We start from the raw sequence: 27,287 nt of genomic DNA, 5'->3' as shown, positions 1-27,287 counted from the left end.
TTCTACTTTTTCCTGAACATTTTGGATGGGACACAGAAATGGAGAAGTCTTCACTTTATTTGTTAGTTTCATCGAGGTGAGAATCTCCCATCTCCTCGGAGTACGCCTGATTGAGCGCACCCTGTCCATAACTAAGCTATTGTAGTCTGAGGCATGGGCTAGATAGCTGATATTGCTGCAAAGTTTATAAACTGCACACTTGAGTAATTTCAGCTTTTCCTTAAAATTGGGTACTTTCTAAAACTTTTCTATCATGACAACCGCAATCTGGAAAAAAGTCACTGTGTATGCATGGTTTATACTGGCCAATATCCATGTAAAAAAATGAATCCTAGGCCATCTTGAGTCTAAGCAAGTTCATCTTTCTCGAAAAAGGTATCCATGTTTTGTAACCTTACTTCCCACAGTGAGATTTCGACAAGCCGTTCTTTGTGCTTCCACCATGCCTACTGTGGGCATCTGGAAACCAATGTTGTAGCATGTAGATTCGCTTAGGAGTGCTTTTTTGACATGCAAAAAAGCTACGTTTGTGAGCTCACATAGTATCCCACCATCATGGATGTATCTCATTTTGCAAGGGATTTGCCATTTAATGCCAGTTCAGATGTAAAGTAAATTTCATCAGTGCGCAGTGAGAATATTTTCTTCAATGTGGCCCAGTTGTACACCGTGCAGTTTTATCTTCTTCAAGCACAAAATGCATGCTATCTTTCTGGATCCAAATGGCTCCTACTCCACGGGCACATAACACAAGGGGTCTGGTGGCTACTAAAGTCCTCCATAATCCAGGTAGAGTTATCAGCATCCTATTCGTACAGCAATTGATTTTTTGGAGTGGACTTATGTCTGAAATCAATGAGTCAACTTCTTCTTTGTCCCCGGCTATTTGCTATTCGTATATGTCTAAGTACGGTGGACGAGCTTTCTCTCATCTTGCACCGTACCACTGGAACAAGCTGCCCTTGCTCATTAAAGCGTGCACTGAGTTCTCAGGCTTTAAAAAACATCTTAAGACTTGGCTGCTCTAATGGCTGCTTCTCTATTTGTCTGCTGCTTCAGCGCCGAGATGCCCCTTGGGGGGCGAGTCGTTGCGCAATACGAAGCCACCATTATCATAACATATGTCGACATAAAAAACCTGCTGCACCACACCATACATAGGGTACAAATTGAAACTTGAGACCCTGTTGTACAATCTTTTTTCACACTAACCAAAAATTGTATTCTAAGTTTGCATATTGCTCTGAATGATGAGGGTGTAAAGTCTCCGACTTGGACATTATTGCAGGATTTATTTCTGTATGTGATCAGAAATGATGAAGATGGTTCTGCATCCTTCTAGTCAGCGCGTTAATACCATCTGTTGAAGAAATCTGTGGGACTTTGAAAGCTAACGTGTTGCAACATCTTGCATTTGGTTTCTGCTCAATCTGGTAAAGAGCATGAATTCTCGGAGTCTGCAGATTCATACAATTTACAGATATTGAATCACGAACCTTTGAAGCTGATAAATTGATACATGATGTCCAACTTTGTCTTTGACGCGGGAGACTACATATGAAGGCCTCTTGCTTTCAGTAGCTGCTTCAGGGCTTACACACTCATGGTGGTTTCCATGTACTGACCCCATATTACACAACAACTCTTTTATTCACACTTAGTTATTGTTTTACAATCAAACATATGAATTCCCTGGCTGGGGTGCACCGTGACCTAAAATCTAAGCATACTAAAAAATAGATTACATACAATGGTATAATAAGACACGTACAGAGATATAAAAGACAGTGGGTATGATTCGAAAAACCCTCTGCAGTCTCCTATGTGTAACTTGCAACACCAGAAATGTAAAATCCTAAATCCTCCTCAAAGAATCTTTTTTGCAGAATTTTACAACCACCAGTATTGATTACAACAGCGCAAAATCCGCCTGGCTGAAGGTATTTTCCATAGCATTATGTTTAGGAAAACTCCTAAAGGCATAGTATCCTCAACGCCTCCCTCCACCAATTTACACACCGCTTCAGTCTCCCCCCAAAAATACAGAAAGTAGGCAAATAGGGTTTTGTTTGGGTGCAAACAAGGATAGAAACCTAAAATGTATAAATATCTATTTTCACCTTATCTTCTACAAATGTATGCAGTAATCGATAAAGCCGTTGTGCCGCCAGCCTAGCTATGCCCAGTAGCGGTATCCATCTTTTTCAAAGCCGCCTTCGCACCCTCCTCTAGACATCACGAAAGAAGGCGCCTCATGAGTTTCACAGGTAGGGAATTTACATACAAATTATAAATACAAATGTAGATTAGGAGCTTGGCGCTGACGTAGAAGCGTGCAATACTTATCAACTCAGCCAGTAACTTATCCACCATAACAAAATGAACTTCGCTTCAGTCGTGTATTGCTGAAGCCGGTAACTCATTTAAATAGCCCTTCTGTGTTACAACATATAGCTGCCAACTTATACGTTGGTTAGATTTTTCACTTCAGGGACCTAAGCACTTTATTCTGTGCTAACCATACTGCAGTTGGTTCTTCGTGTGTTAATCCACCTTTTTCATCAGGTTCTCAAACGTCTCAGAGGAACCCCAGATCCTGAAATCTTTGTTTTCTACATATACGTTTGTAACCCGGAAACACCCAAACTCTGCCAGTCAACCGTTGTACAACTCATCACAAGGTTTATCCAGACTTTCCAAATGGCAACAAAGATGCCTATAAAAAGTGGTCATGCCAGATTCATCTGTTGCTAAGGAAACCCTCGTCAGATCCAAAGACTCAGAACGATTTCCGAACTACCTTCCTTCAAAGATTTATTTGAAAGAAGGGCCATCTCTGAATTTTCTGCCCTCCTAAAACTTAACAGTTGACCTATGATGTCTTACATGGCTTCTGACCTGTCGTGATGTGGCTGATGGATTACACTGCTTCGAGTCAGTGGGAGGCTTTCTGTGGAATTGGTGGAATACCATTTTAGTGGTTCAAGAAGCCTCCCAAAGGAGGTGACAGTGGGTCCCCTCTGGGAAACCATCAATTTGTCATTGGGTTGCTTAAGGGTCACACCAACTCCAGTGCTCTTCACTTGTGTCCATCCTGAGCAACCATACCATGGGCAGTTCTTCGGTCAGAGTGCCTCATCCTTGTGCATACATTTGTGGATCTGAACTGTCTCCGCATCACCGGATACTGTGTCAGCAGAGACCTGTTGCTAGTCTTCATGGACCCTATCACGCTCCATGTCAAATACACCCTACATTGCCCTCCAGTTTCCCTAGACATTGAGGGATTGATTCACAAAGGGCTTCCGCAGTCCTGACGGAAGCCCCGCTGCCGTGAGTGAGTCTGCGCACTCTAGGCAGAATCTGCGCAATGAGATTCTCTTCTTTTTTTTAAAAAAATATTTTATTTGAGCAGTGTGCCAGATATAGTAAAAAATACATTGAAAAAAATAATTTTGCCGACTATAAATTCTACATATAACTTAAGGCAAATTTGAATGGATCCAAATATTTACATTTCAGTATACCAAATTTGCAATAAATCATGCAAACACACATTTGGCTAGATCACATTTGATCACTTTCACATGCCATGGTGTTAACAAAAGAAGGGGCACAGACAATCTCGACGTTCCACTGTGCTAAGGTGCAGGCGCATCTCTCTAAAACCAAGTGCAAGAGAGAATCCTGTGCAAACAGAAAATAGCAATCAATAGCAACCTGCTCTTTTCTTATCGGTGCAAAGCCAGCAAAAAGTGCATGACGAGGGGCCTCAAATACTCCTTCTTCCCATACTTCATTACTAAAGTGCTACAGTATTTACAAAGATAATGCATCAAAGGCTTCGGACTATCTTGCACGCGAATATTTTTATTTCTAAAAAGTGCTACTGTGCGACATCATCATTTTAATTGGTCCCTCCATCTCCAAGAGTAGCAATCCTCTCGAATTATCAATCGAAGTAGGGCCACCACTGGTACCCACCTACTAACATGCTACTATATGCTCGGTTATATTGTCCAACCGTGCCCATACAGCGAGAAATTTTCTCAAGCTGCCCATCCTCCTGGCATATGCTTCTTCAAATAGCCCTGTCCTTTGTTGCATCTCTAATCACAACTTAAAAGTTGACACTGTAATTTTACACCAACATTGTAAAATCAGAGTCTGGCCACGACTAGAGATGCTGCAGTAAAATTCTGAAGCCAAAAGAACAGATGATGGATGGAATGCTGAACAAATCAAACATTCACCCCACAGACACAGGGATCTGGGTATAATCCATCGTTTTTTTGCTCACTACGCCACACCAGTTGGGACCCAGCCATATGCAAATCAGTCTTGACCCTCCTCCTCATTGAAACAGTCCAGCCCGAATTGCCAAGCCAGGTCCTCCCTAGACCGGAAACTAGCATCCTGGGACCGGTTTTGGGGTATCACTCCTCATCAGCCAGGCAATAAAATTCTGAGCATGCTTATATATCCGCAGAGTTTGAATACATACCCCAAACAGTACCAGCTTTGCTTCTGCCTGGATTACAGCTTGGACACCCTGACTTAATGCTTGGAAGATTGCCTCCCATAATTGTAGCAGCTTGGGACACTCAAAACAGATACGTAACCAATCCACTTCTCCCTCTTGAGCGCATCTAAACTTTTATTAGGAACAGATGGGTACATTTTATGAATTGCTCTTGGGCTACAGTAAGCCATCCATCGTGATAAAAAGCTCATTCTCTTGAAGTTAGCGGTCCTAAGGGACACATTGACTACTCCAGCAGAGATGATAGTCGGCTCCAAGCCAGAATGATGGACATGGAGCTCAAACGTTTGCTTTCTGGCACATCCTCTGCCGAAGAATGACTGATCACATTTAATCTGCATTGATGACACCCACTGGCTGCCACTCAAGCAGAGGGTTGAACTTAAAACCATCTGTCTTCTAGGTAAGGACTTGCAAAGCTGAACCAGAGGTACTCTTTTAAAAAACTACTAACATACTAACATACCATCCAGTACTCTTTGAGGGTTCCTCTGAACCACTACTCGCTGAATCCGAGTAGGAACATGAGGCGGTAAGTAACTTACAACTTCAACAGCTTTGCAGCGTATAAGGCTAGCAAAGTTTATATAGATAGATAGATAGATATATAGAGTTGGGAAGACTCAGCAGTAGCAGGGAACTGTCCCCGCTGAAGTCCCCCGGCAGGGCTATATGCATCAGAATGAATGCATGGTAGTACCTTTTTTTATTATTATTGTTATCTTTATTGCTTCATGGATTTTGGTTACAAACCTTGACCAACAGTTTCATACATTCAGTGTAAAATAAATTCACAATAGGTTAGGGTTCTCAAGTTTTGTTTGTCCTGTCGTCAATGCATCGTTTAAAACAACAGTAATTATTTTCCTAGCACAACTTCTGCATAAAGACATTGCATTTGCCCTCCCCTGCATAAAGCGTTTCATTACTTGGACTAATCATTACTTCTAACAATATCTGGCACAGGGAATAATTTTCTGTACATTTTAAAGGAATGGTGACTAGAAGTAAGGGTCATTTCAAGCAATGGTAATCAAAGTAATGAATGAATATCCCTGAAATGCAAAGAAGAATCCAGGCCTCGAGGAGCTACTTTTTCAAATTAATAATACTGTTTTGATAATTTTGTGCTTAAGAAATAGTGGGCTATTTTGTTTCACGCTTGCCTGACCTACGAATAACCGAAATTAATAATAATGATTATTTATCTACACCACAACACAAACTGCAGTGTGAATATTTGTAAGTCTTCGTTAGGCGTTATGTCAACTGTACCTTTTAAAAGCAATACTTTCTAATGCTGTGTGTACGTTCACGTCTTTCATGCAGTTTTCGTTTTGACTGTGGTGTGCTTATTAAATTCATTAAAGTTGTTTTGTGCCTTATGGTCACTTTTCTGAGTTGGGACAGCCAATGTTCCAATATCAGATGAGGTCTCTTGTTTTTTATTCTTAAAATATATTTTCTGTAATTGTCTGGGTCATTTTTAGGATGTGTGTTAGACAAGAACTTTTCATTTGACTAAAATTATATGTATAATATACAAATAGGGGCTTTCGACCAAGTTCCTCTGTATCCATTGGTCTGTTATTGTTTCATTCACATTTTTCTTCTACACTCCACATCATACAGCACGGAACAAGGGGCCATTGGCTAACTTCCTTGTGAGTGACAGCACTTTACCCTTTCACAAGAAACACATCAATACACAAAATAGTTCTCGTAGGTGGCAGCAACGACCATGATAATGTGTTCTTTTTTTGAGACCAAAAAATGACTTTTAGCAATTTTTGTGTTTGTTTTTAGATTGATGGGGGCCCACAGTTTCCCCAAAAATAACATTTGACAAATATCGATAAAGCAAAAAAGGTTGGCAGTCACGCAAGGCTTATTGGCTACGTCAAGGCTTGTTGTTGCATATATCAGTTGGTCTCAGTACAAAGTAATACATCTGTTTCAAGAGGCTCTTGAAATGGTACACTATGCCCCAACCTCTCTGTTGCAAGATTGACAAAAATTTTATATGTAGCACTCTCTACCTGAAAAAAACACGGTTTTGGGAGGAGGAGGTCTCTCCTTCACAGCAAAATTAACTTCGTCACACAGTGCAAACATGGTTTGCTGCCAATCCGCAGAGCTTTAAAATGGGGCTCTAAGGTTGGCCATTTGAATTTGCTAACAACCACACCTTTCTGGGTTAACGGAAGACGCCTGTGTAACTTAGCTCCTGTAACATCTGAAACAATGTACCACAAAAGTTACATATATTCACACTCTTTCGTGGTATTTGTAGAGACAACAGTTGGCAGCCATGTTAATTTCCCAGAATTTATGAATATACACTAGGCTCCTGCAAAGATGCCTGACAGCCTGCTGCCTCTTTAGGTCTCGCCTAGCGAATGCAGCGCATGCGCTGCTTCGCCTTGGCGAGACTATTGTTGCCGGTTTGGTGCGTGAAGGGGACGAAACATGTGTGCGCCCGGACAGGCGATGTGCACGCGTACGGGTCATGTGTACGCATGCACATCTCCTGTCCCGATGTAGCTTTCGCGCATGGCGTATTACAAGGGTGCGCACCTCCCACTCCTGGGCATCCTCGCTGCTGCGCCTGTCTCCTCTGGCCTGGCACAGCTCCAAGACAGGCTGAGCCTTCACCTAATTTGGGTGCCTTTCCTGGAGAAAGCCAGAGGTGCGCGCGACGCTCCGGGCAGAAGCTAACTAAAGTTGTACCAGTGAGAAGCTTCAAAACAAGTGAAAGACCGATGAACAAACATTTCAAAGTCCATCTTTCAGTCTACGCACTTAGAAGTAGTAGTGTTTCATTTTATAGCGCCAAAATAAGTCCGTACCTTGCATGGTATTCTAATGTAAATTTACTTTGTATGAGAGACATATAATGGACACTTGTCAGTGATGTAAATGCGTAGGAATTGAATTTCTAGAAAGGGGTCTGACCTAAAAGTGTGATTATGATTAGATAAAAATGTTATTTTAGGGTTCCCAAGCACAACAGCAATGTTGAATTGTATGACTTAGAATGTCAGCAAGCAAGCAAATGAACAGAGCCCAAGTAGTGAAAAGAAAAGACTGTGGGGATGTTGCTGAAATTCATCCCATATAGCTAACCACTTTACAGTTAACACCTGGAATATGTGGAGTGGAGTGGGGTGGTGTGCGTGTGTGTGTGGCTGTGTGGATGTGTGTCCCCATGCTATTTCTTATTACCATTACGATCCTGCCAAAAGTCCTGCCTGTATTTCAGTTAAATGAAATAATCCTTAATTACGTATTTTCCACCAGTGTGGAAGGCTTATGATCTACAAGCCACTTGTAGTTAAATATTGTTTTAGGTCACTGCGACCCGTTCTTGGTAGCATTAGACTAAATACCAAGACACACATCCATTGTGGTCGGGTGAGAAAGGGCTAGCTGGCAAATTAACAAATGTAAGCTTTATGGAGGCCAATATCTGAGGTGGCTGCTCCGCTGAGGCAATTGAATAGTTTCTTCTATTCCTCGTCGCACCCCAGCGGTCAGGAATCCTGTTTAGTTGTAATTGGGACTTGCAGTGTTTTCCTTCATAGAGCAATAATCTGGTTCAGACTATGAGTAGTGTGGTCTGCTTCCATGTTTCACATTCCAGGCAGAGTGGCTGTCATTGCAATGCATCTGGCAGTGTAGTTTGCATAGTAGATGTTGACTATTAAAGACAATCTGGAAAAATTCTCAAGGACATTATAAGACCTGTTTGTAATGCAGGATTCACCTGAACCAATTCTGATCGATTTAATGCATTTTCTTTTAAGAATGATGGAATCCAATCTTGGGCGTTACCTAAAATTATCATCACCTCTTTCTCTTCATCTGTATGGTATAGTCAGCAGTAATAGCCTGCAAAGGGGTAAAGCAGTGTCAATGCTGTATACTGGCACTCGTCGAGAGTGATTAGTAAATCTGATTGTGCAGGTTCTTTGCCTTCTGCAGTGTTTTAGGTCGAGCCTTGCAGCACATGTGCTACTGCGAGGCATGCAGTAGTGGAGTGTGGAATAGAAGAACCGCCCATATTTGTAATTGGCCTGCGTCATTGTCCTTCGTAAACGCTGGCTTCTGATTCATTATTAGGCTGGTTGGTCCCTACTTGGTACCGCCTTGTCTGCAATTGTTACCTCCCATAATGACTGGACCTTTTACTGGTGTTGTTACATGGTCTTCTTTATAAGTTGCTGAGCACTATTTTATTTAATGCTCTTCCCCCTATTCCACCAGCTACCTCGCAGCAAGTCGCCCGCTTTTCTTTTTTTTATGTTTTCTAACGGTGGTCCGCTTTAATTATAGCGGCCACAGTTTATTTATTTATTTTAGCAGCGCGGTCCTCTACTTATGGAATTTTTTTACTAGCTCCCATGCAAAGCTTTCAAATTCATAGAGGCAGCTTCCCTTTCTTTACACAAACCGCGTCTAAAGAAAGGTACGTGGCCGACAATAAAGTGAAAGTATGGCATGGGTGCTTTTACTCCCCAAAAACATCTGTTTGTCAAATTGACAAACGGATGCTTTTTTTTGTGAAAGCCCTCAATGTCGCGGTTTTACTTTCATGTAGGACATGCCCTTCATGAATGTAAAAGCGCCACATGTAAGATAGTAAAAAAAAATTACAATATTTGCAATGCAATAGGTCTCGCATTTGCGAGAGTTTAAGCTATAGCATTGGCAATATCTTAAACTCTTGTTAATGTGAGACCTAACTGCATTGCAAATGCTTGTTTTCTGTTTGTCAGCGCCAGGAAAAAACAGGTGACGAATAGAAAAATAAAAATGATCAGCCCCTCCCCCCAAGGAAAAAACTCTCTGGGCGTGGGGGGTCATTAATATCGTAACAATATTCTCTTGTACAAAAAGGACAGGCCTACAATGAATCGTAACCGGCTGTCTTTTATACAGCACTTGCTGCAACAAGGTGTGACTACAGAGCTCGGTTATATGATGCCATGCTTGCACAATTCAATGTTTTGTTTTAACAGTATTGGATGCAAGCCTGGCCTGCACTGGGATTCGAGCCTGTGACTCGCTGACTGCCCACAGATCGTAGTAAGAGACCCATTATACCGTAGAGTACATGTGTCTTTTGACCCACCGAGGCTGTGCTGATCAGGTTTACAGCCCTTTATGGTATTATTGTGGGAAATCTACACGTTTTGTTCCTATGTCAGGCAGCATAAGTTAGGTCATTAGCTCAAGGTGTGTCTGCTGTCTTCTTTTGGGTCTGTAAAATGGAGATTTGATGACAAAAGTTCAATAAATGAGCATTTCAAGCCAGCACTGAGAATGTGTGGGGCTTTAACTGTGTCCAGGATCAAATTTCCTCTAGAGGGTCAAGCTCGCCTTTTACCATAATGGCCTCTGCCATGAAAAATACTTTCTTGTTGTGCCAACTTCCCCAGGTGTAGATAGCCTTTGATGTTCACTGACCGTGCTATTAGCCATCTAATAAAAAAAAAGTCCCATCTTCTGACCTTTGCCCTTTCCCCAGGAAGCAATCCTCCTTCAGTCATAGACTCATGATTGACTGCCATACATTTCAGTCTGTAGTGCAAGCCACAGTAGTGCATTAGCCTTTTCAGTACTAAGTAATATCAATACACAGCTCAATAGCTTTAATTTTATCGGCAAGTGAAGGATAAATCGTTGAGTTGTCTGTCGGGATTGGTACATGTGTCATGCTGCTTGAACGCAAAGGTGAGTGGGGGGCACCTGTTTTGTAGCAAGCGGTCACTTCAACTCAAGTGTGTAAGTTTTAGTGGGCAGAGTATAAGAACACCTCAATAATTTATTCATTATTTCATTCAGACAGGCGGTCACTAATCAATACCCTGGTGTACGCCTTATCATTTGTACCATTTTTAATGCACCCAGTGGCAGTAGCAGAAGTAAATGAATTATGTGGGGAAAAGAAATTGGACTGCAGGCTTACTCGGAAGCTTACTGTTCTTGTTCTGCTATTTCATTAGGTAGAATATATGGTAACTGTTCTCCGACATTCTTATAGGATAATGAGGCCTGGATATTGCAGATGAGCCTAAAGTAGCTTAAAAGGGGTGTGCGACATAACCACACATGCGAATTACCACGCATGCCGGTTCCACCAGGTCTTAACCACGCAAGTCTTAACCATGCGATGTTAAGACATGCATGTCAAAGACATATGCATGGTTAAAACTTATCAGGTGAGTGTAACCTCACCGACCCAGGACCCTCCAGCCCTAAAAACTGCCCTTCCCTAAGCCCTAAAAACGATCCCAACCCAGCCCTAAAAACTTCCCGACCCTGCCCCGAGTCCTGAAAACGACCACAACCCCCCCACGCACTAAAAACTTCCCCATCCCTCCAGCCCTGAAAAATACCCCAACCCGTATAAACTACCCCCCACCCCCACTAAAACCTGTTCCCAGCTCCACTTATATTACGGCGTCCTCTCACGATCCTTCCTGTTTCCGCCCATTCCGCTCGCTAGACGCGCACTGCCTTAACCATGAATATGCATGGTTCAGACATATGCATGGTTAAGGCAAGCGTGGTAGCGCTTGGGTTGTTGGGTCACACGTGGCTTTTCCAGCGTTTTTCCGACCATTCCCCACTGAAAAACCAGCATAACTGAGGCTGAGTCCCTCCCGTCAAGTGGGATACGGTATAATACAGTTCATGACATGTGAGACTTTGCCTCTACCCTTCTAGCCTATCAAAGGCAGCATATTCTCGCTCTGTGACCATTAAGTGGGTTGAGGATTAGGGGCCATTTTAATATGGGCGAGCAGGGTACTCTGTCACAAATGCAACGGAGTACACTTTTCACCAAACTTTCGGTCCCTAAAGCGCATTTAGAGTCAAGCGGACCATCTGCTTTCTGTCTGCGGTTCCCCCATTGGCTCCGTCAGCGCAAAGCTTAGTATGATATATTACTTTCCTTTTGAGGCCAGAATCCAACTTAAGCTGGCGTGCATCACTCACAAGGCGCTATACTCTAACTCACCGGCATTCCTCACCCAAAAACTTGTAGTATCGGGAGGAACCAGAAAATCCTGTTCTGCCAGAGACCACTTGCTCCAATCTGCATGCATGCGGGGGGAAAAAAAAGTACAATCTGGCCTTCTCAGGGGCTGCACCAAGAATTTGGAACTCTCTCCCGCCGGCCATCCATAAAAGTCCGTCCCTGGCATGCTTCAAAATGGAGGCCAAAACTTTCCTTATGGGCAAATTCCTCTCCTAACGCTTCATCACAATCACCTTAGCGACTTTGTGCTACCTTCCGTGGGCTCTCCCGGTGTCCGGATGACACCCACCTGGCACCTCTGGGCATCACACCCTGGGTCTGAGACCGCCTGTCTCTTGCATAAGGTATCTACCTGTTTTTATCCTAACTGTTTCCATTCTATGTTATCCCTTATGTACCCTCCCCCTCTAAGTTCCCGTGTACACTACTTGCCTTTCCTGTAAAGCGTTCTGATACCCTTACGGGTCTGGTTCCCGCTCTATGAAACTCTAAATAAATATGATGGCTTGACAGAGTGTTATGTTATATTAATTTGATATCATGCACAAATCACACCAACGGGGTATCTTGGTGCTTAGTGCTGGTTGTAGAAGGAAGGTCACCACATCGCCGACCCTATTTAGGACTGACTGTTTGAAGTCCTTTTTTTCTGTCTGTCAGTGCCAGAAAAAAAGCTGTAGGTGACGAACAGAAAAATGAAAATGATGACCCCCCACATCCACGGAAAAAAAGCTTACTAATGGTGGGGCCCATTATTTATATGTTTTTCAGAAACAAACTCCTACTTTGGGAGTTTGCTATTCCAAAACAATACGTTTGGTGAATGGCTGCCAAAACCGATGGTGGCTATTCTCCAACAGGTATTCATCAAACATTTGGTACCTTCAGAAGTAACGGTGGTTCCTTTAATTGTATGTAGATCGCTGCTCGGCTGGCAGTGATCTTTAAATTTGGAGGGTGGGAATCCTTCAGGCTGGCAGGCATAAGGACTTCTGCCAGTCCGACAGAGGGCAGCCCACTGATACACCCTAAATGAGATTGTTAATCATTTTCAATGTGCCTTTGTGAACTGGTTTGTATTTATAATTAGGACTCTTGTCAATAGCTCCAGACTTAACATACTTGTACTTCTCTCTTCTTCTCTAGAGCCACGTTGAGCATGGCGGGTGGTGTGGATGGCCCAATCGGGATTCCGTTTCCCGATCATAGCAGTGACATTTTAAGCAGCTTGAACGAGCAGAGGAACTTGGGCCTCCTGTGCGACGTGGTGATACTGGTAGACGATCAGGAGTTCCACAGCCACCGCTCGGTCCTGGCGGCATTCAGCCACTACTTTAAGAAGCTTTTCACCTCTGGCGCAGTGGTGGACCGGCAGAATGTGTACGTGATAGATTTTGTGAGCACCGAGGCTCTGTCTGCCCTCCTGGAGTATGCCTACACTGCGACCCTCACAGTCAGCACCTCTAACGTCGCAGACATCCTCAATGCCGCCAACCTGCTGGAAATTCCGTCGGTGACGGAGGTGTGTACGGATCTCTTGGACAGAAACATTCTGGCCAGCAGTGACCAGAAGGAATTAGTAGATCAAATTGATCAGAGAAACTATGTCAAAGCAAAAGAATACCTGGAATTCTTCCAGACAAATCCCATTAATGGACATGAGCCTAATTTTCCATGGACCAACCAGGACTTGAGAGAGATTCAGAGACTAAACTTCCAAAGTCCGGATGAGGAAGATGCTGATTGCAACCCAGAGGACATGTACTCTCAAGAAACATGTGATGATCGACCAAAGGTAACGGGCTGCGACTCCGAGAGCAGCCCTGGCCCCTGGCTAAAGATAGACGAGGACTCCAACCCAGGCCCTTGGCTAAAAAGAGATGATGACGGTAGCCCGGGTGCTTGGCTGAAGAAAGAGCAGGAGGCCCCTGGCTCCTTGTACCTTCCATCCCACCTTCCTTCCCAAAATGGACATTACAGTGGACACAGTATGATGATGAAGGATGAGGAAGAAGAGGACGAGGAGGCTGGTAGAGACCAACTGGATGCCCTAGACTCTCCAAGTGGTAATCCAGAGCTTATAGACACAGAGGAGGCCAGCAGCACCGAAGTGGACAATATGGCTGCCAGTGCCCTCCTGCAGCAAATGATGAATTCCGTAGGAAGGCAGTCTGGCGACGACGATCACAAGGACGAAGATGGAGCTATGGATTATTACTTGAGGTATTTCCGTGGCTCTCAAGAGGGCGACATGTATCCTTCCTGGTCCCAGAAGGTGGAGAAGAAGATTCGGGCCAAAGCATTCCAGAAGTGCCCCATCTGTGAAAAGGTGATACAGGGCGCGGGCAAGCTACCGCGACACATCCGAACACACACCGGGGAGAAGCCGTACGAGTGCAGCATCTGCAAGGTCCGCTTCACCAGGTAATGTCATGTCATCCATTGTGAGGTGGAGGGGAGATGTATGGGGCAATTCTAGGTTTTGCAATTCTTTTGGTGCCAAGTATGAGAGCCTGTGTTCTAAGTAGAGAGAAAACTTACAAGGATGAAAGGAAATACGGTAATCTTGTGCAGATATTTGGGGAGAAGACGGACAATTTTAAAATGGAGGCGGAAGCTACAGACCATGGTTGAGGGAGACAGGCGGTAAAGCTCTCAAGGATGCAAAGTGATGTGGTGATAGAAAAAATCAAAGGTAGACATTGGGGACAGGTGATTGAAAGGAGGGGAGCTGGTGTACAAGGAGATGGCAGGCAAAACCGAGTTTGCACTTATTTTTAAAGGTCTGTTGGTCCGACTATAGCTGAGACAGTAGAACTGCTCCTAGTATCTTAGATACTAGGTACCTAGTTCTGCACTCTTCTTTTACAAATCTGTGTTACTGTGTGTTAATTTAAATAATTACATTGCAGCAAATAACTACAAAGTCCAGAATATACCGATATGTTGAAAAAAAAGCAGATGGAGTAATTTGGTTACTATTTTAGGAGTTGGAAAATATATGTAGGTTAGTCTTACCCCATGTCTGTGATATTACGATCACATATGGGGTATTGATATTTTTCTTTAAACGTTTTACATAGCAAACTACACCACAAAAAAGGTCAACAGTATTTGATTTTACAAGTAATGGACATAATTCTGCAAGCTATAGGCCCCTTCTAAATACCCCTGTAATCTCGATTTGTGCGCTAAAAACAATCTTGCGAAGATTTCAGAAAGAAAAATGACAATAATCAGTTTTGTAGCATTGTCTTCCCCATTTTACACCAGTCAGTGGACTTCCTCCCAGAACATGGATTTAGCACTCCAGCATGAATCTCTAACATTTATGTCTGGCCTTAACTTGACGTAACTTAAACATTTACTTGTATGTGTATAGAAATTAAAAATATTAAAACTTAAAGATAGTCGTAGGCGTGCAGAAGAGAGGTGTGGCGCCGCGGCCAGGGCGACTGACGCTGGAATCTGGGGACCACCGTTCGATCCCCGGCTCTGGCGGCAGGTTAGCCCAGCACCATGTGACTCTGGGCAATAGCTCGCTTAATCTTCCCGACGGCCCCCCAGCACCTAGAGACCCTTACGGGTGATTGTGCGCTTTACAAATGTGGACTTTACTTTTTATGGAAAGGATAAATATATTTAGAAAAGTGAAGGAAAGCTACAAAATTGCATGATGTAGAGAAGTGTGGCTCAATGGTTAGAGCGGCAGACCTTGATGCAGTAGTCTGGCCGGGACCAGGGTTCAATTCCCGCCTCGGCGGGTCTCGGACTCAATTTCCTCGGACCTGGTCATTCTCGCTTCGGTGCCTATTCTAATCATAAGTCCCACTCTGCACCTCTGGGCAATAGCTTGCTTAATCTCTACAACGGCCCCAACAACGCTGAGGATGCCTGACTTCACATTGGGGGTGCCCAGGAGTGGGCTCCTCACAGGGAAAGGCCAGGAAGGGTTCCTCGGCGGTATTCGTACAAGCGCCGAGATGGCTACGGCTAGTCGTGCGCTATACAAGTGCGTAATCATCATCCTTTCATGATTAACACACATATAGCCATGGGTAATGTTTTTGTAAGAGTTGCATAACTTGCTCCTTTTTTGTGGTTGAAGCCTGTATTGTGTTATCCTCACCTGTTCCAATCCTTGTAAACACTAAACTTATCTTTCCACCCCCTTTGCTGTAACTCTTTAGAACATGCTCATAGGTTCTGTGTAGCAACCGACCCATGAACTCAGAACCTGGTCACATGTGTGAACAAGCATTTACAATGCAATAGGTCTCGCATTATTAAAGTTTGAGCTATTGGCATTGTAAATGACAATGCCTTTTCTTCATTTGCATCGTTGCATAAACAAGCACTTTGCACTTATAGTCCATGCTTATGAGAATCAAGGCTGTAAGTCTCTTTTACTGCCAGCTTTGTTCATTGTAAGCAAGGAATATACGTTCAAAGTGCGTGTTTATGCACCGATTGCAGGTTTTAAAAACAATGAATAAAAGACATTGTCATTTACAATGCCAATTGCTCCAACTTTAATAATGCGAGACCATAACAAAACCGTCACCCACCGCCGCAAATCCAGCCCCCATCCTCCAAGCCTCCCGTGAAAACGCCTGATGCACAGTATGGCCAGTCTAGCCACTTTGACATGGAACTACTACACTATGAAACCTCATGGTTAGCCACAGGGCTCGAGTCAGGGTACCATGCGGGTGGACGGCGTCCCCCCCACTTATTTAACCGGGAGCTCAATAACTGGAGCAAATTGAGCCACACATTCACTCCTTGGCCTCTCTGGGGCAGAGGCCAAAGAGTGAATGTGTGGCTCCATTTGCTAAGGGGTGAGCTAGGGGAGGCCATGAGTCTGATGGAGCAAGATACCTTTCGTGACGTCACTCCCTGTCGTGACGTCCGCGTCCCCCCACTTGTTTTTTAGGACTAGTGCCCTGGTTAGTCAACAGATAAAGAAGTGGTTAACTAAACAGTAGTATGCGCCTGAGGTTTCAAATGCGTGTAATGACTGGCAACAACTGAAGAATGACCATGCTAGTGTGGTCCTCACTTGTACAAGGTGCCAGTGAGAGGCCACGAGCCAGCCGTCTGGCACAGGCCAGTCACAAGACAGTGTGAGCTCCGCCCGAGCATAGCCACAGGCCCTCAGCTCGGTTGTACAAACATCCCCACAGAATCTTCTTTGGGACCCCGGCCGTGACCCGCAGATGGTATTTGAGCCACTTAAATACTTCCGGAAGGATGCTGACTGGAGCCTGTTTAAAACTTTTCGTTTCTATGCTGGAGTTGTTACTCAAGCCTGGATTGTAACTAAAGTGACGCAAAGGCCTTGCTATCCAAATTTAGGATGGAGACGGGGATTGGGGGGGGGGGGGGGATTGGGGGGGTAGCGCGCATGAGGTGAATAAATATCAGCGCTTCCCGCAGCTCGGGTAAAACTGAGAGACAAAGCGCACCACATGTCTTAGTGGGGGAAAATCAACATCGCGTTAATCGCTGTGTACCTTGGCTTTCACTCACCTTTTAACTGGCTGCAAAAGGGCTGGGACCGGGAGGGAGGCACAGCTGACTGCAGGGCAAGCTGGCTGCTAGTCGAAGCTCGAAGGCCGAGTAGCACGAGACGCGGCGGCAACAGAAGGCCTTAATCCAGGGGGTCGGTGGGTCAGTGGTCCGTAGTCGAAGGCTCGAGTCCCAGCAGACACGAAGTTCAAAAGAAGGAAGTGTGGCGGGAGCCCCAAAAGATAAAGGGCAACAGGTATCGGGGCGGGCGGTAATGCACCTGACACGCCCACTATTGACGAACTGATCTGACCCAGGATTGGGTCAAATGAACTCAAAGGCAGGTCAGCACAATATTGGGGGCAGGTCAGAGGTCACTGCAGGTCTTGCAGGACCCTAATTGGACAAAGCTTCCCGCCCTGGCCCTTGAGGTGTTACTTGTTGTAAATGACAGCCATTTGGATAAATACGCATGTTATTGAGGAGAGAAAAAGACACTTTAGCGCTTCTATTTTTCTTCTACTTTCTCTACGTTGTCAAACAACAAACTCTGCTGAGCACCATGTTCAGGGCAGGGACACAATTGAAATGCCTGATAAATGGGGAAACTGCCATACAATTCCAGACATTGCCCTTGTGAGAAAGCACACAAGGCAAATTAAAAACGATACTGTCGTAATGTTTAGTGAAGCAATGGAACTCTTCTAGGAAAGTCAGCGACCTTCTCAGCTTAGGTCAAGATACCGCAGGGCAGACACACCTAAAATTAGGAAAGGGGTGTGGCAGGGCATTGAGAGGGCAACCATGGGCTGCAGCGCGGCGGCGCCGCACAAATCCTTGAAACCGCCGCACACAGGTTGGATTCGAGCCCAAATTTCGGCAGCCCGCCCGGCACGATTTTTTCCCACACGATTGGGCAAAATGAAGCCCAATTGTGCGAGATATAGCCCAATATGGCAACACTGTGCAGCACAGCAGCAATGATTAGCTGCTACCGAAATAATGAAAGGACTACTGACGCAAAAGTACACCGAAGCAAAAGTACATTTCAAACGGTATGTTTTGTATTAAATTGTTTAACTTCTATTTAGCAAGTTTGTGTAAATACAACACGTCCTCAATTATTAAAAGAAGTACAATAAAAACTCACCGCCGCAGCCCGGCTTGTACAGGAAGCCAGGCAACCTGTGTTGGGACGGGGGCGGGGCCGCAAAAAGAAAGGAAGCAGACGGGAGCCTACCCCGCGCTCCTGTGCCCGTCAGCCGGAAGATTGCCGGAAGATTTGCGTGTCAGCTAGCGGGGCTCCTGTGCTCGTGGAGAGCCCCGCCGGCTGCTGAGGATGACCCGCTGCCTGCCGCTGCCTGCCGAAGGAGAGAGGGAAGGAGAGAGGGACACACGAAAAGAACTCGGTGAGTGGGGTGTGAGGGGGGAGGGGACATGTGCGCGCGCGCGCGTGTGTGTCTGTGTGTGTGCGTGTGTGCCTGTGCGTGCGCGTGTGTCTGTGTGTGTGTATGTATGCATGCATGCGTGCGTGTGTAAAAAAATCCGATGACTGGTGGGGGGGTTGCAAAGTGAAAGTAAGCAGCGCGCGTGTGGTGGCTGGCTGTGTGCGCAGGAGGCGACGTGCGCGTTCGCGCACAGCAATCCAGCCTGGACTGCGCTCGTGCACCTTCTCGTCCGTCCTTCCCTCCAGACAGCTGACTATACGTCTCCGTCCCTGGAAGCATCCTTTGGATGCTAATTCCAGGGCGAGACCTAAAAAGGAGTACAGAATCATAACAGAAAACCTGCTCAGTGGTCCTAAAAGATGGTGCTGTTCACTGAAGAACGCTTTAACATCTGTTAGTTGTCTCACCACCTTCATGTATTCACACAAATTCATAAATACAAATATATACATACATATGGGGTCTTTGGGTTAACTCTCTTCATTCATTGGTCTGTTCAACTGTCATTCACATTTTCTTCCACCTACCACAGAAAAAAACATGGGATGGGACTCCGTGTCAATGGCTGAGGTGGACTGTGACATTCTGTCTCATCACAAGCACATTTGCCTAAAAAAAGCACACTTCATTGTCGGGTCGAGTGCCTATTAGTTTTCTTGGCCAACGCGCGTGTTTTTTTTCATTCCATTCTTTATTCCTTTTTAGGTCTCGCTAGACGTAAGCAAAAGCGAAGCTTTTGCGTCTAGCGAGACAACTTATGTTGTTACTTTTCGGGGAATGAGGACAGCAAAGTGCCACGCGCATTTGCAGGCCGAGATTCGACCTCGTGAGCGCGCACGTCGTCACTCACGCATGCGCACAAAGAAAGCCATACACACACTGCATATACACACACGCACCCCCCTTAAACATACACACGCGCACACAGACAGACAGACGCACGCACAAACACACTCAAACAGACACACACACACACGCGTACACCCCACCCCCACTCACCCCTCCTCTCACTCAACACACTTACCTGTTCTGGCGGTGCTCGGCGGCGGATCAGCATCTCGGGCGGCGGTAGCACTTTGCGGGGCTCTCTCACCACATGAGAGCCCCGCCTTCCCCATGCGCCCGCCCGCTCTTCACCCGGTCCCCCATCTCGGGACCGGGACTCAATGCGGAGCCTTCGTGGCTCCTCGGGCAGCTCTCTCTGTCTCTCGCCGCGATGGGGCGGGACTTCCGGTTGGGGCCGCGCTGTGATTGGGCGGCTTCCGGGTCGTCGCGCGGCGGCCCGGCGCTGCCCGCCTCCCAGGTCTCCCCCCTCCCCGATGTGTCTCGTTTAACCCCCTATTTCCAGCTTGCTTCCAATAGCTATCGCGAACGCTTGTTTTTCTGGCACTGATTGCTATGAGGACGAAGCTGCTTCGTGGTCGGTAAAACTGATAAAAGGTTTACAGTCTCCCTTAGCCACGTCTAGTGTTCCATCCATGTGGGAAATGGATGTGGAGTGAATGCGGAGTTGCATGCAGAGTGTATGTTGGGCCTGTATGTGTGAGTTTGTTTCACCGCATATAGGAATTAATCTATGATGGCTGACAAAATGGACAATTTAAGTGATCATGCCAAGGTTCTTTGTTGCTTAGGAGAAGGCAATCAACCTCCTCAGGCCGTCTGTGTTCCCAGGGCCCTGTTTGAACTTGTACCCCCGGGTGTGTGTATTCCCAGAGGCACCGGCTCCCTCACACAAAAAATATTATTGGAGAGGATGTGTATTGTCTGCGGCCTGCGGGGACCCCACCGGCCCCCCCAGAGGAAGCCCTGGCAATGGCGTCTGGACAGGCCCCCAGTTTCAACCCCTCCTCCCGGCACTCCTCGGCCTGCGCCCCGCCACCACCTGCTCGCCTGGATCAGCCGGGGGTCCCCCCTGGCCCTCCTCCCGGTATAAGAGGCCTATGGGCGGCAGGCAGCCCCAGACCACCGCACACCATCCAAGGAAGGCGACCCGTGCACACGAGCACCGGAAGAAGGAAGGAAGAGGGCCTGGAATGAGCAGCATGGCGGCAGACGTGGGGGGCAGGTGGTGCGCCCCGGGCCTCAGGGAGGTGCACTCGAGCTGCGGGAGCAGCAGCGCCCCCGGCAAACTCCACAGGGGCCTCTCGCATGTCTTCACTGCAGGTAGGGTCAACCGTCTGCTTGAAGTCCCAGCCTCCCGCCCGGGGACTTGACTATCGATGGTGTATCGGGTGCAGTGGCTCCGGGGCTCAGAGCAGAGAGAAGTCTACTGCACCCCGAGCATTGGTAATATTATTAACAAACAAGTTTGTTAGGGTGGTCCGTTTCACATGCACGCGCCAGGGCCCTTGCTACTCGCTGCCCTCAGAAACACTTGAATGTGCTGCCTCGGATTTGCCAGATCAGAGCATGGCAGCCTTCTCTGAAAATATGCTATAGCGCCGGGACACTCCCAGGAGCATCTGTGCGCTTTATAAACCTGTCTTCATCATCGTATCAGAGTTCCAGTATTCTTTGACCCTGCGGTTCCACCTTACCCCTGAGCTGCCCCCATCACCCTCTGGCTTGTCCATCAGCATTCCAGCCCCCCTCAACCGTCCCTGACCCTCACCTCTCCCCCCACCTCCGGTTTCTCCCTTGCTTTTTGGTGTCCCTCCATCCTGAAGGACCCTCAACACCCCCCATTCCACCCACTACTCCAGCAGCCATCAGAGGCCCACTGCCCGAGTCCCCTTCCTACCCCTCACTCCCCAGTGTCCCTGACTTTCCACTCTCCCTCACCCACCCAATATCACTCACCCCTCCCCATCCCTCAGCCCAGATTCCCCCTCCCTCTATGGCTTACTTTCTTCAGTATCCTTCCTGTTTCCAGAATTTCTCACCCTCCACTTTCATTCACCCCTCCCGTGTCCGTCGCTCCTTCCCCCCTACCCGACCCCACCCTCACTCTTCCGGTAGCCCCTGGGGCATTGGGCGGCCTCTGGATGTCCCAGGAGGTTACTGAATTTGCAAGGATGCAACCAGAGTCTTCCCTCCATATGCGCACCCACTACCAGATTGTGTGTGTGTGTGACGGGTTGTGGGGGGGCTTGGGGTTCACCTGCTAAAGTGGCGTTCACAAAGGCTTGTTTTTGCTCCCATTCCTTGAGTTTCAGCAGATTATACCCAATATCTGGAGTGCCATGTTCTGAGACACCTGCTCGTCGCCTCACGCATGGTTTTGAAGGTGGCGCTGTAACCTTAAGGATGGTTTGAGTGTCTTTTCTGAAAACATGACTGTCAATGCTGGCTAAATGAAAACATGTAAAAGTGTCAAAGTGCACGTTTAACCCCCCACAAGAGCGAGGTGCGCGCAACGAGTGAATTGGTATTCACATTTATTTAATGTTTTCAAGAGTGTAGAATGTTGGCCATATGGTGGATGTACTGATGTTTTAAAATAAATCTCATGTTTTCCCGTTGGCCCTACTTCCCGCTGCTCTCTGTGTGAAAGAAAGATTAGGCATCCACGGGTAGGGTAGCTTGGTGGGATTAACTACCTGCCGCAGAGAATCCTCTAGACTCGAGTGTCAATACAGTGGGGCAATGGACTGTCTGTACGTGTTTGTTTGAATAGTTAGTGTTTATTCGTCAAGTCAATTGTCTTATTTTCATGACTAGGGCAGGATACAGTATGAGACAGTTCTAACACAGATCGCTGCTGCAGGGCGATGAACCCACTGATCTACAAGTCACTGACTAAATACATTTTATAGTTTCCAACATCTGAGACCTCAGATAAGCGAGTTTTAAAGAGTGACGCATTAATCCCCCACTGTGTGAAGCGGAACAAAGCATTTCTAGTGGGAGAAAGTACAACAAATTATATTGCTTACAAATAGTTAACAGCAGATTAGACAACTACATTAAAACACTGTTACGACAAGTGAAATGTCAAAGTTTTAAAGAGACAAGCAGTTAAAAACCGAGTTACAGTGGAAGCAATGCAGGTAATAAACAAACATTTGCAATGCAATAGGTCGTGCATTTATGCGAGTTTGATCTATTGACATTGCAAATGACAATGCCTTTTATTTTTGTTTTCGTTACGCGAGTTTGAGCTATTAACATTGCAAACGACAATGCCTTTTATTTTTGTTTTCGTTTTTAAAAGATAAATAAAAGGCAGTGTCATTTACAATGTCAAAAGCTTAAACTCGGGTAAATGCGAGACCTATTGCATTGCAAATGCTTGTTTAAGTCATCCTTGTGTCTTTAAACTATGTCTTCAGGTAACAGGAATTCAAAGCCATTTGTAAGTCTTTGCACCACTAAGCATCATATTTTCCTGTGATCTGCATAAAAGCTAAAAAGGAGTTCTAAACCTGGTAAACCTACCTATCCAATAGGAAGCACCTGTACTGCTCTATTTAAACTATATGCAATTGTTAATTTTGTTATCGTGTATGTCATCGGCTTCTTGTTTATGTTATCTGTAACATTCACTCACACACACTTTCCTCACTTACTCTATGATATCATCGTTGGCTCATTTTACTAGACAAAACAAAGTTCCTTTTGTTACCTGATCATTCACAAGACTTTCTTGTTAACAAAATGTTTGTCTGCTTCCAGTTTATTCTGTCATTTACGTTCACCGCATGCAAATTCTCCTTTCAGAATGTATCATATTGGGCTACAAATGTGTTTGATTTTGAGACAGGATGAAGGGTTCCTTCTGAAACATGGATGTCTGTGACATCCTGAATTGAGACCGACTTTGTCCTAACCATACCAACCGTTCAAAAGTATATTCATGGCGGGAAATAGTATGATTTTGACATAGAGGGGTTTTGAGCGGTTGCAGTGGCTTACTTTTACATTGTACACTTTTACATTGTTTAACATTTAGGTTTACGGGTTGTGGTTGAAGGCTGGAGGAATTAAGTCTACATTTTAAGGGATTAGGTAGTTTCGAGGGGTTGAATTGGAAGAACCAGGTCTAAAATTTAAGGTAGGTTGTCGTTTTGAGGGGTTGAGGTTGGAGGAACTGGAGAGAGTTTTGAGGGGTGGTGTCTTAAGGAATTAGGTTTAAATTTTAAGGTTGGAGGTTGTTTTGAAGGAATATGGTTGTAAGTCGTTTGGAGGAATTAGGTCTACAGATTAGGATAGAAGGTAGTTTTGAGGTTGGTGCCTGACGACTGGGTTTAAGTGATGAAGTTAGGATTACAGATTAGGATGAGGATTAGGTTTGTGGTTAGGATTAGAAGCAGTGGATAGACCGACAGACTGCTGTAATTTAAGAAGATAGATTTCTTTGATGCACGTCCCTTACACTCCTCAGCTGGTTCTAGCTACAGAGGAAGGCTCTTCCCTTTGATTTGCACTGTTATTGATGTTAGTCTTTGTTGCTTTTATTACTCGGTGTACTTACCAATTCTTTTTGAATCCCCCTTAAAATTTGACTGAAATGACTCCGAGTTTGATATAGACTAAGGTGGTGCCAACAGCTATTGAATACTGTAGTAACTGATGTATTCTGGCACAGGCTGCATCACTGGGTCCGTCTCAGGGGCATGATCACCGATACTTTCGGCAGTTCTTCTTTATTTTGTGCCAGGTCAAGCTTTAAGTAAAAATGTTTCAAAAAGAGGACGGGGTTAGTAGTAGGAATTAAGGATGGGTTTAGGAATCAATGACTTGTGGGATCAGGGTTATGGTTTGGGTTTAGGATTAGATGCTTGAGTTGGGCATTGGGGAGTTGGGGTAAAGGCAAGAGTTTAACGTTAAGGGGCATGGTTCGCAGTTGGAGTAGGATTAGAAGTTTGGGGTAGATAGTAGGTTTTGGTTGAGAGTGGGGATTAAGGTATGATCACAGGTAAAGTCACAGTTAAGATGAGGATTACAGGCTAACATTAAGGTTAAAGGTCAGGACAGTGACTTGAGGCTGGATGCAGTTCAAAGGTTAAAGATAATTTGGAGAAGCTATATACATTGCCAGTGTTCTTGGGTAGTGGTGGTAAAATACATGCAATATATCTATTGAGAACGGAGAAGTATTGTATTGTGGTTAGTAATAGAAAGCTTTATAGATGTAGTGACTTGCATTCAGCTTGAGGCGGGTCACTATATACCTTGCTCCACTGGCACGTCCAATCTATATTCAATGAATGGAAAACGCTAATTGAGCTTCATTTCAGCTCTTCAAAAAACTTTACCCACACAAAGAAAATTAACATATATAAATGAAAAAGGAGTGGCTTTTCCTGAAGGAATTTTTATATTGTGCCTGTAAACTCGGTTTGGATTTATGGTGAACACAGGGTGTGAATTTGGGACAGATGTGTTTGACGCATTTTGAGTATTAACAATTATATTAGTTGAGTGGATGACCAGGTCCCTCTCTCACCCATCTCTCTACTCACTCTCATGCCCACCCGCTTCCAGATGACCATCAGTTGCGTTTACGTTTGATATCGGTTCATGCATCAATAGGAGGTCCTATTTCTGGCCAAGGATTTTGCGGCTTTTTAACATACTAGATGTTAGACAATGAATCGTTCAGTCACTAAGAATAAAGCCGAGATTGTTGACAAACGAGGTCACAGAATCTAGCTGACTGTGTTGCCTCTGAAAGAAGCAGCATGTTGCAGATCCTCAAGGCCTCAAAAACTCACGTTTTGCTTCTGTTGCGTTGATTTACTCGAGCTAGGAGTGACAAGGTTTAGATTCCCTGTCCTGGCCTGGCTGTCTCTGTGTGATCTCAGCCTTGGTTGGTCTGGTTTTATTTCACTTTGTCCTCCTGGCTTGGGTGGTATTTAGAGAGTTACTAAGATCTCGCTTGGGTAGCCAAGTGGTAGGCCAAGTTGGTATTCTCATTCTGCAGGTACAATCTTGCAGGGCTCGTGTATTTTGCGTTTTTTGAATTTCGCGAAATATCTTTTCATAATTTATACTCTCGGGATACCATCAAAAAGAAAAAATGTCTTGCTGCAACAGCGCCACAGCATCTGAGAGACACATTCACCACGAACCTGCCTGTTTACTTGCATTTCTTTTATATGCAAGGTGCACACTTTCATGCCGTTTTTACACGAGATTATAGCCAACTACATTTTGTAAAATACAAGTAATTTTGCAAAAAATTACATTGTGGGGAAAAAAAAAGTTTGCAGTTTTGCACACCTCTGACATTCTGTAATTTCTTTTTAGTTAAGGGAATTAGCGTTTCCCTGCATGTGCTGGGCAAAAAGTATGTACTTTCCTGCCAGTAGATTTGAAACACAAAAATGCAGTTGAACCACCATAAGTCAAGAGTAAGAGGCGGAGGAAACAAAGTGTTCCTTCTGATGGGATGAAGGAATGTCAAGTACAAACATAGCGTACAGAAAGAGGGCAGGCCCTCCATTGTGCAGGTGCATTGATTGCACCTCAGCTGAAACCCGACCGTGCCCGCGCAACTGCACCACGGCCTGCAACATCTACTAGAAGGGATGAGGTCCCTGACTCTATCTGCACCATCTTCTGCTGGCCGCTGAGACAAGTTGGAGGCGTGATGGCTTCTAATATTACATATTTTCAAAGGATTCATTCATTCAACAGATAACTTGTCAAATGAATTAGTCACTGTCTTGTTCTGTTTTCTCCATGCTGCAGAGCATCATCTCTTAAGGGTTTTCTACGCTTTTCTCTGGGGGACCTTTCACTATTTCATTGTTTTCTCACTTCTACTTTCATGTAATTTTGAAACGTGCCTTCCGTCATGCTCTTAAGAAGTTCTTCAGTGTGATATTGTGATAACAGACCTCGCTTGCAGTTCTTACCCCATCCAAACTCATTCCTCCATGGACCACGATCGGAGATAGCCAGAGGCATACTTTCCAGCTGGCACCAGCACCACTCATGCACAAGGCCTACTAGTCGCGCTACTGCGATTAGTGGAAGGCTGGAATACCCAGCCTCCCCTTTGACATTCATTGGGATAACCCACATTAGGCAGACAAGTCACGGGGGAAGAATCTCATGGACTTAGAGAATGCATACAAACAGAACGCGCCAACACCAACAGGGGGTGCTTTGACTCTAGGGTAGGAGACGCACAGTTTGGTGGAGGATCAGAAGACTATTGCACCCCTCCACATAGTAGCAATCTCCACTGGGATAAGAAAATACAGAGCTCCAAACTCCCAAAATTGGGTAGCCACTAGAGAAACAATATGTGTTTTGCTACATAAAAGGAATCTCCTCCTTTGTAGCTCAAAATTTGATGGAGTCTGATAAAAATGTACAATTCTGCAAAGTATGTTCATGGGCTTATTATGTGAGGAAATGTGGTCAGTTGAGTCCGGCCTCCAAACAGTGAACTTCAGACAGCAGCTCTCTGTCCACCACGACCACTATTGATTCCTAAGATCCTTAGAAGAGGCTACTTTGCCTTTCGCCTTCTCACGCTTTTGGCCACTGCTGTCCTCAGAGTTGAACAATACTTGTTATCTTTAACTATCATGGTGCTTTTGTAACTGGATGAATATTGACAGCCCCATGACCAAGACTGATGTAAACATTTTTTTAAAATGTATTAATAAAAACAAAATCACACACAGAACCTTATGAACATCTTTGGCAAGAGGCTTAACCTCATAGTGTATAAATAAGGAGCATGGAGTTACTACTCCATTCAGTGAGTTGCAGAATTAGTAAAATTAGGGAGAGTGCCAACTAGAGGTTGAAAGGTATCCTCTTCAGTTTAAACTGG

General features: G+C 45.2%; 2 protein-coding genes across 6 annotated transcripts in view; one reads left to right on the top strand and one right to left on the bottom strand.

Moving 5' to 3' along the window:
* The window catches only part of CREB3L3 (cAMP responsive element binding protein 3 like 3), a 448,824-nt gene that overhangs the window by 336,921 nt on the left and 84,616 nt on the right, over positions 1-27,287 (bottom strand). The window lies entirely within an intron of this gene.
* ZBTB7A (zinc finger and BTB domain containing 7A) overlaps positions 1-27,287 on the top strand; it is a 139,816-nt gene that overhangs the window by 53,130 nt on the left and 59,399 nt on the right. For both annotated transcript variants that reach the window (XM_078669261.1, XM_078669262.1), the window contains one exon: positions 12,738-14,015. In XM_078669261.1, the coding sequence (XP_078525387.1) occupies positions 12,751-14,015 (1,265 nt within the window). In that variant the 5' untranslated portion in view covers positions 12,738-12,750. The remainder of the gene's footprint in view (positions 1-12,737; positions 14,016-27,287) is intronic.

Source organism: Lissotriton helveticus, chromosome 12 (assembly GCF_964261635.1).
Source record: "Lissotriton helveticus chromosome 12, aLisHel1.1, whole genome shotgun sequence".
In the NCBI taxonomy this organism is placed as follows: domain Eukaryota; kingdom Metazoa; phylum Chordata; class Amphibia; order Caudata; family Salamandridae; genus Lissotriton; species Lissotriton helveticus.
This window is presented reverse-complemented; position numbering and strand designations above follow the sequence as displayed.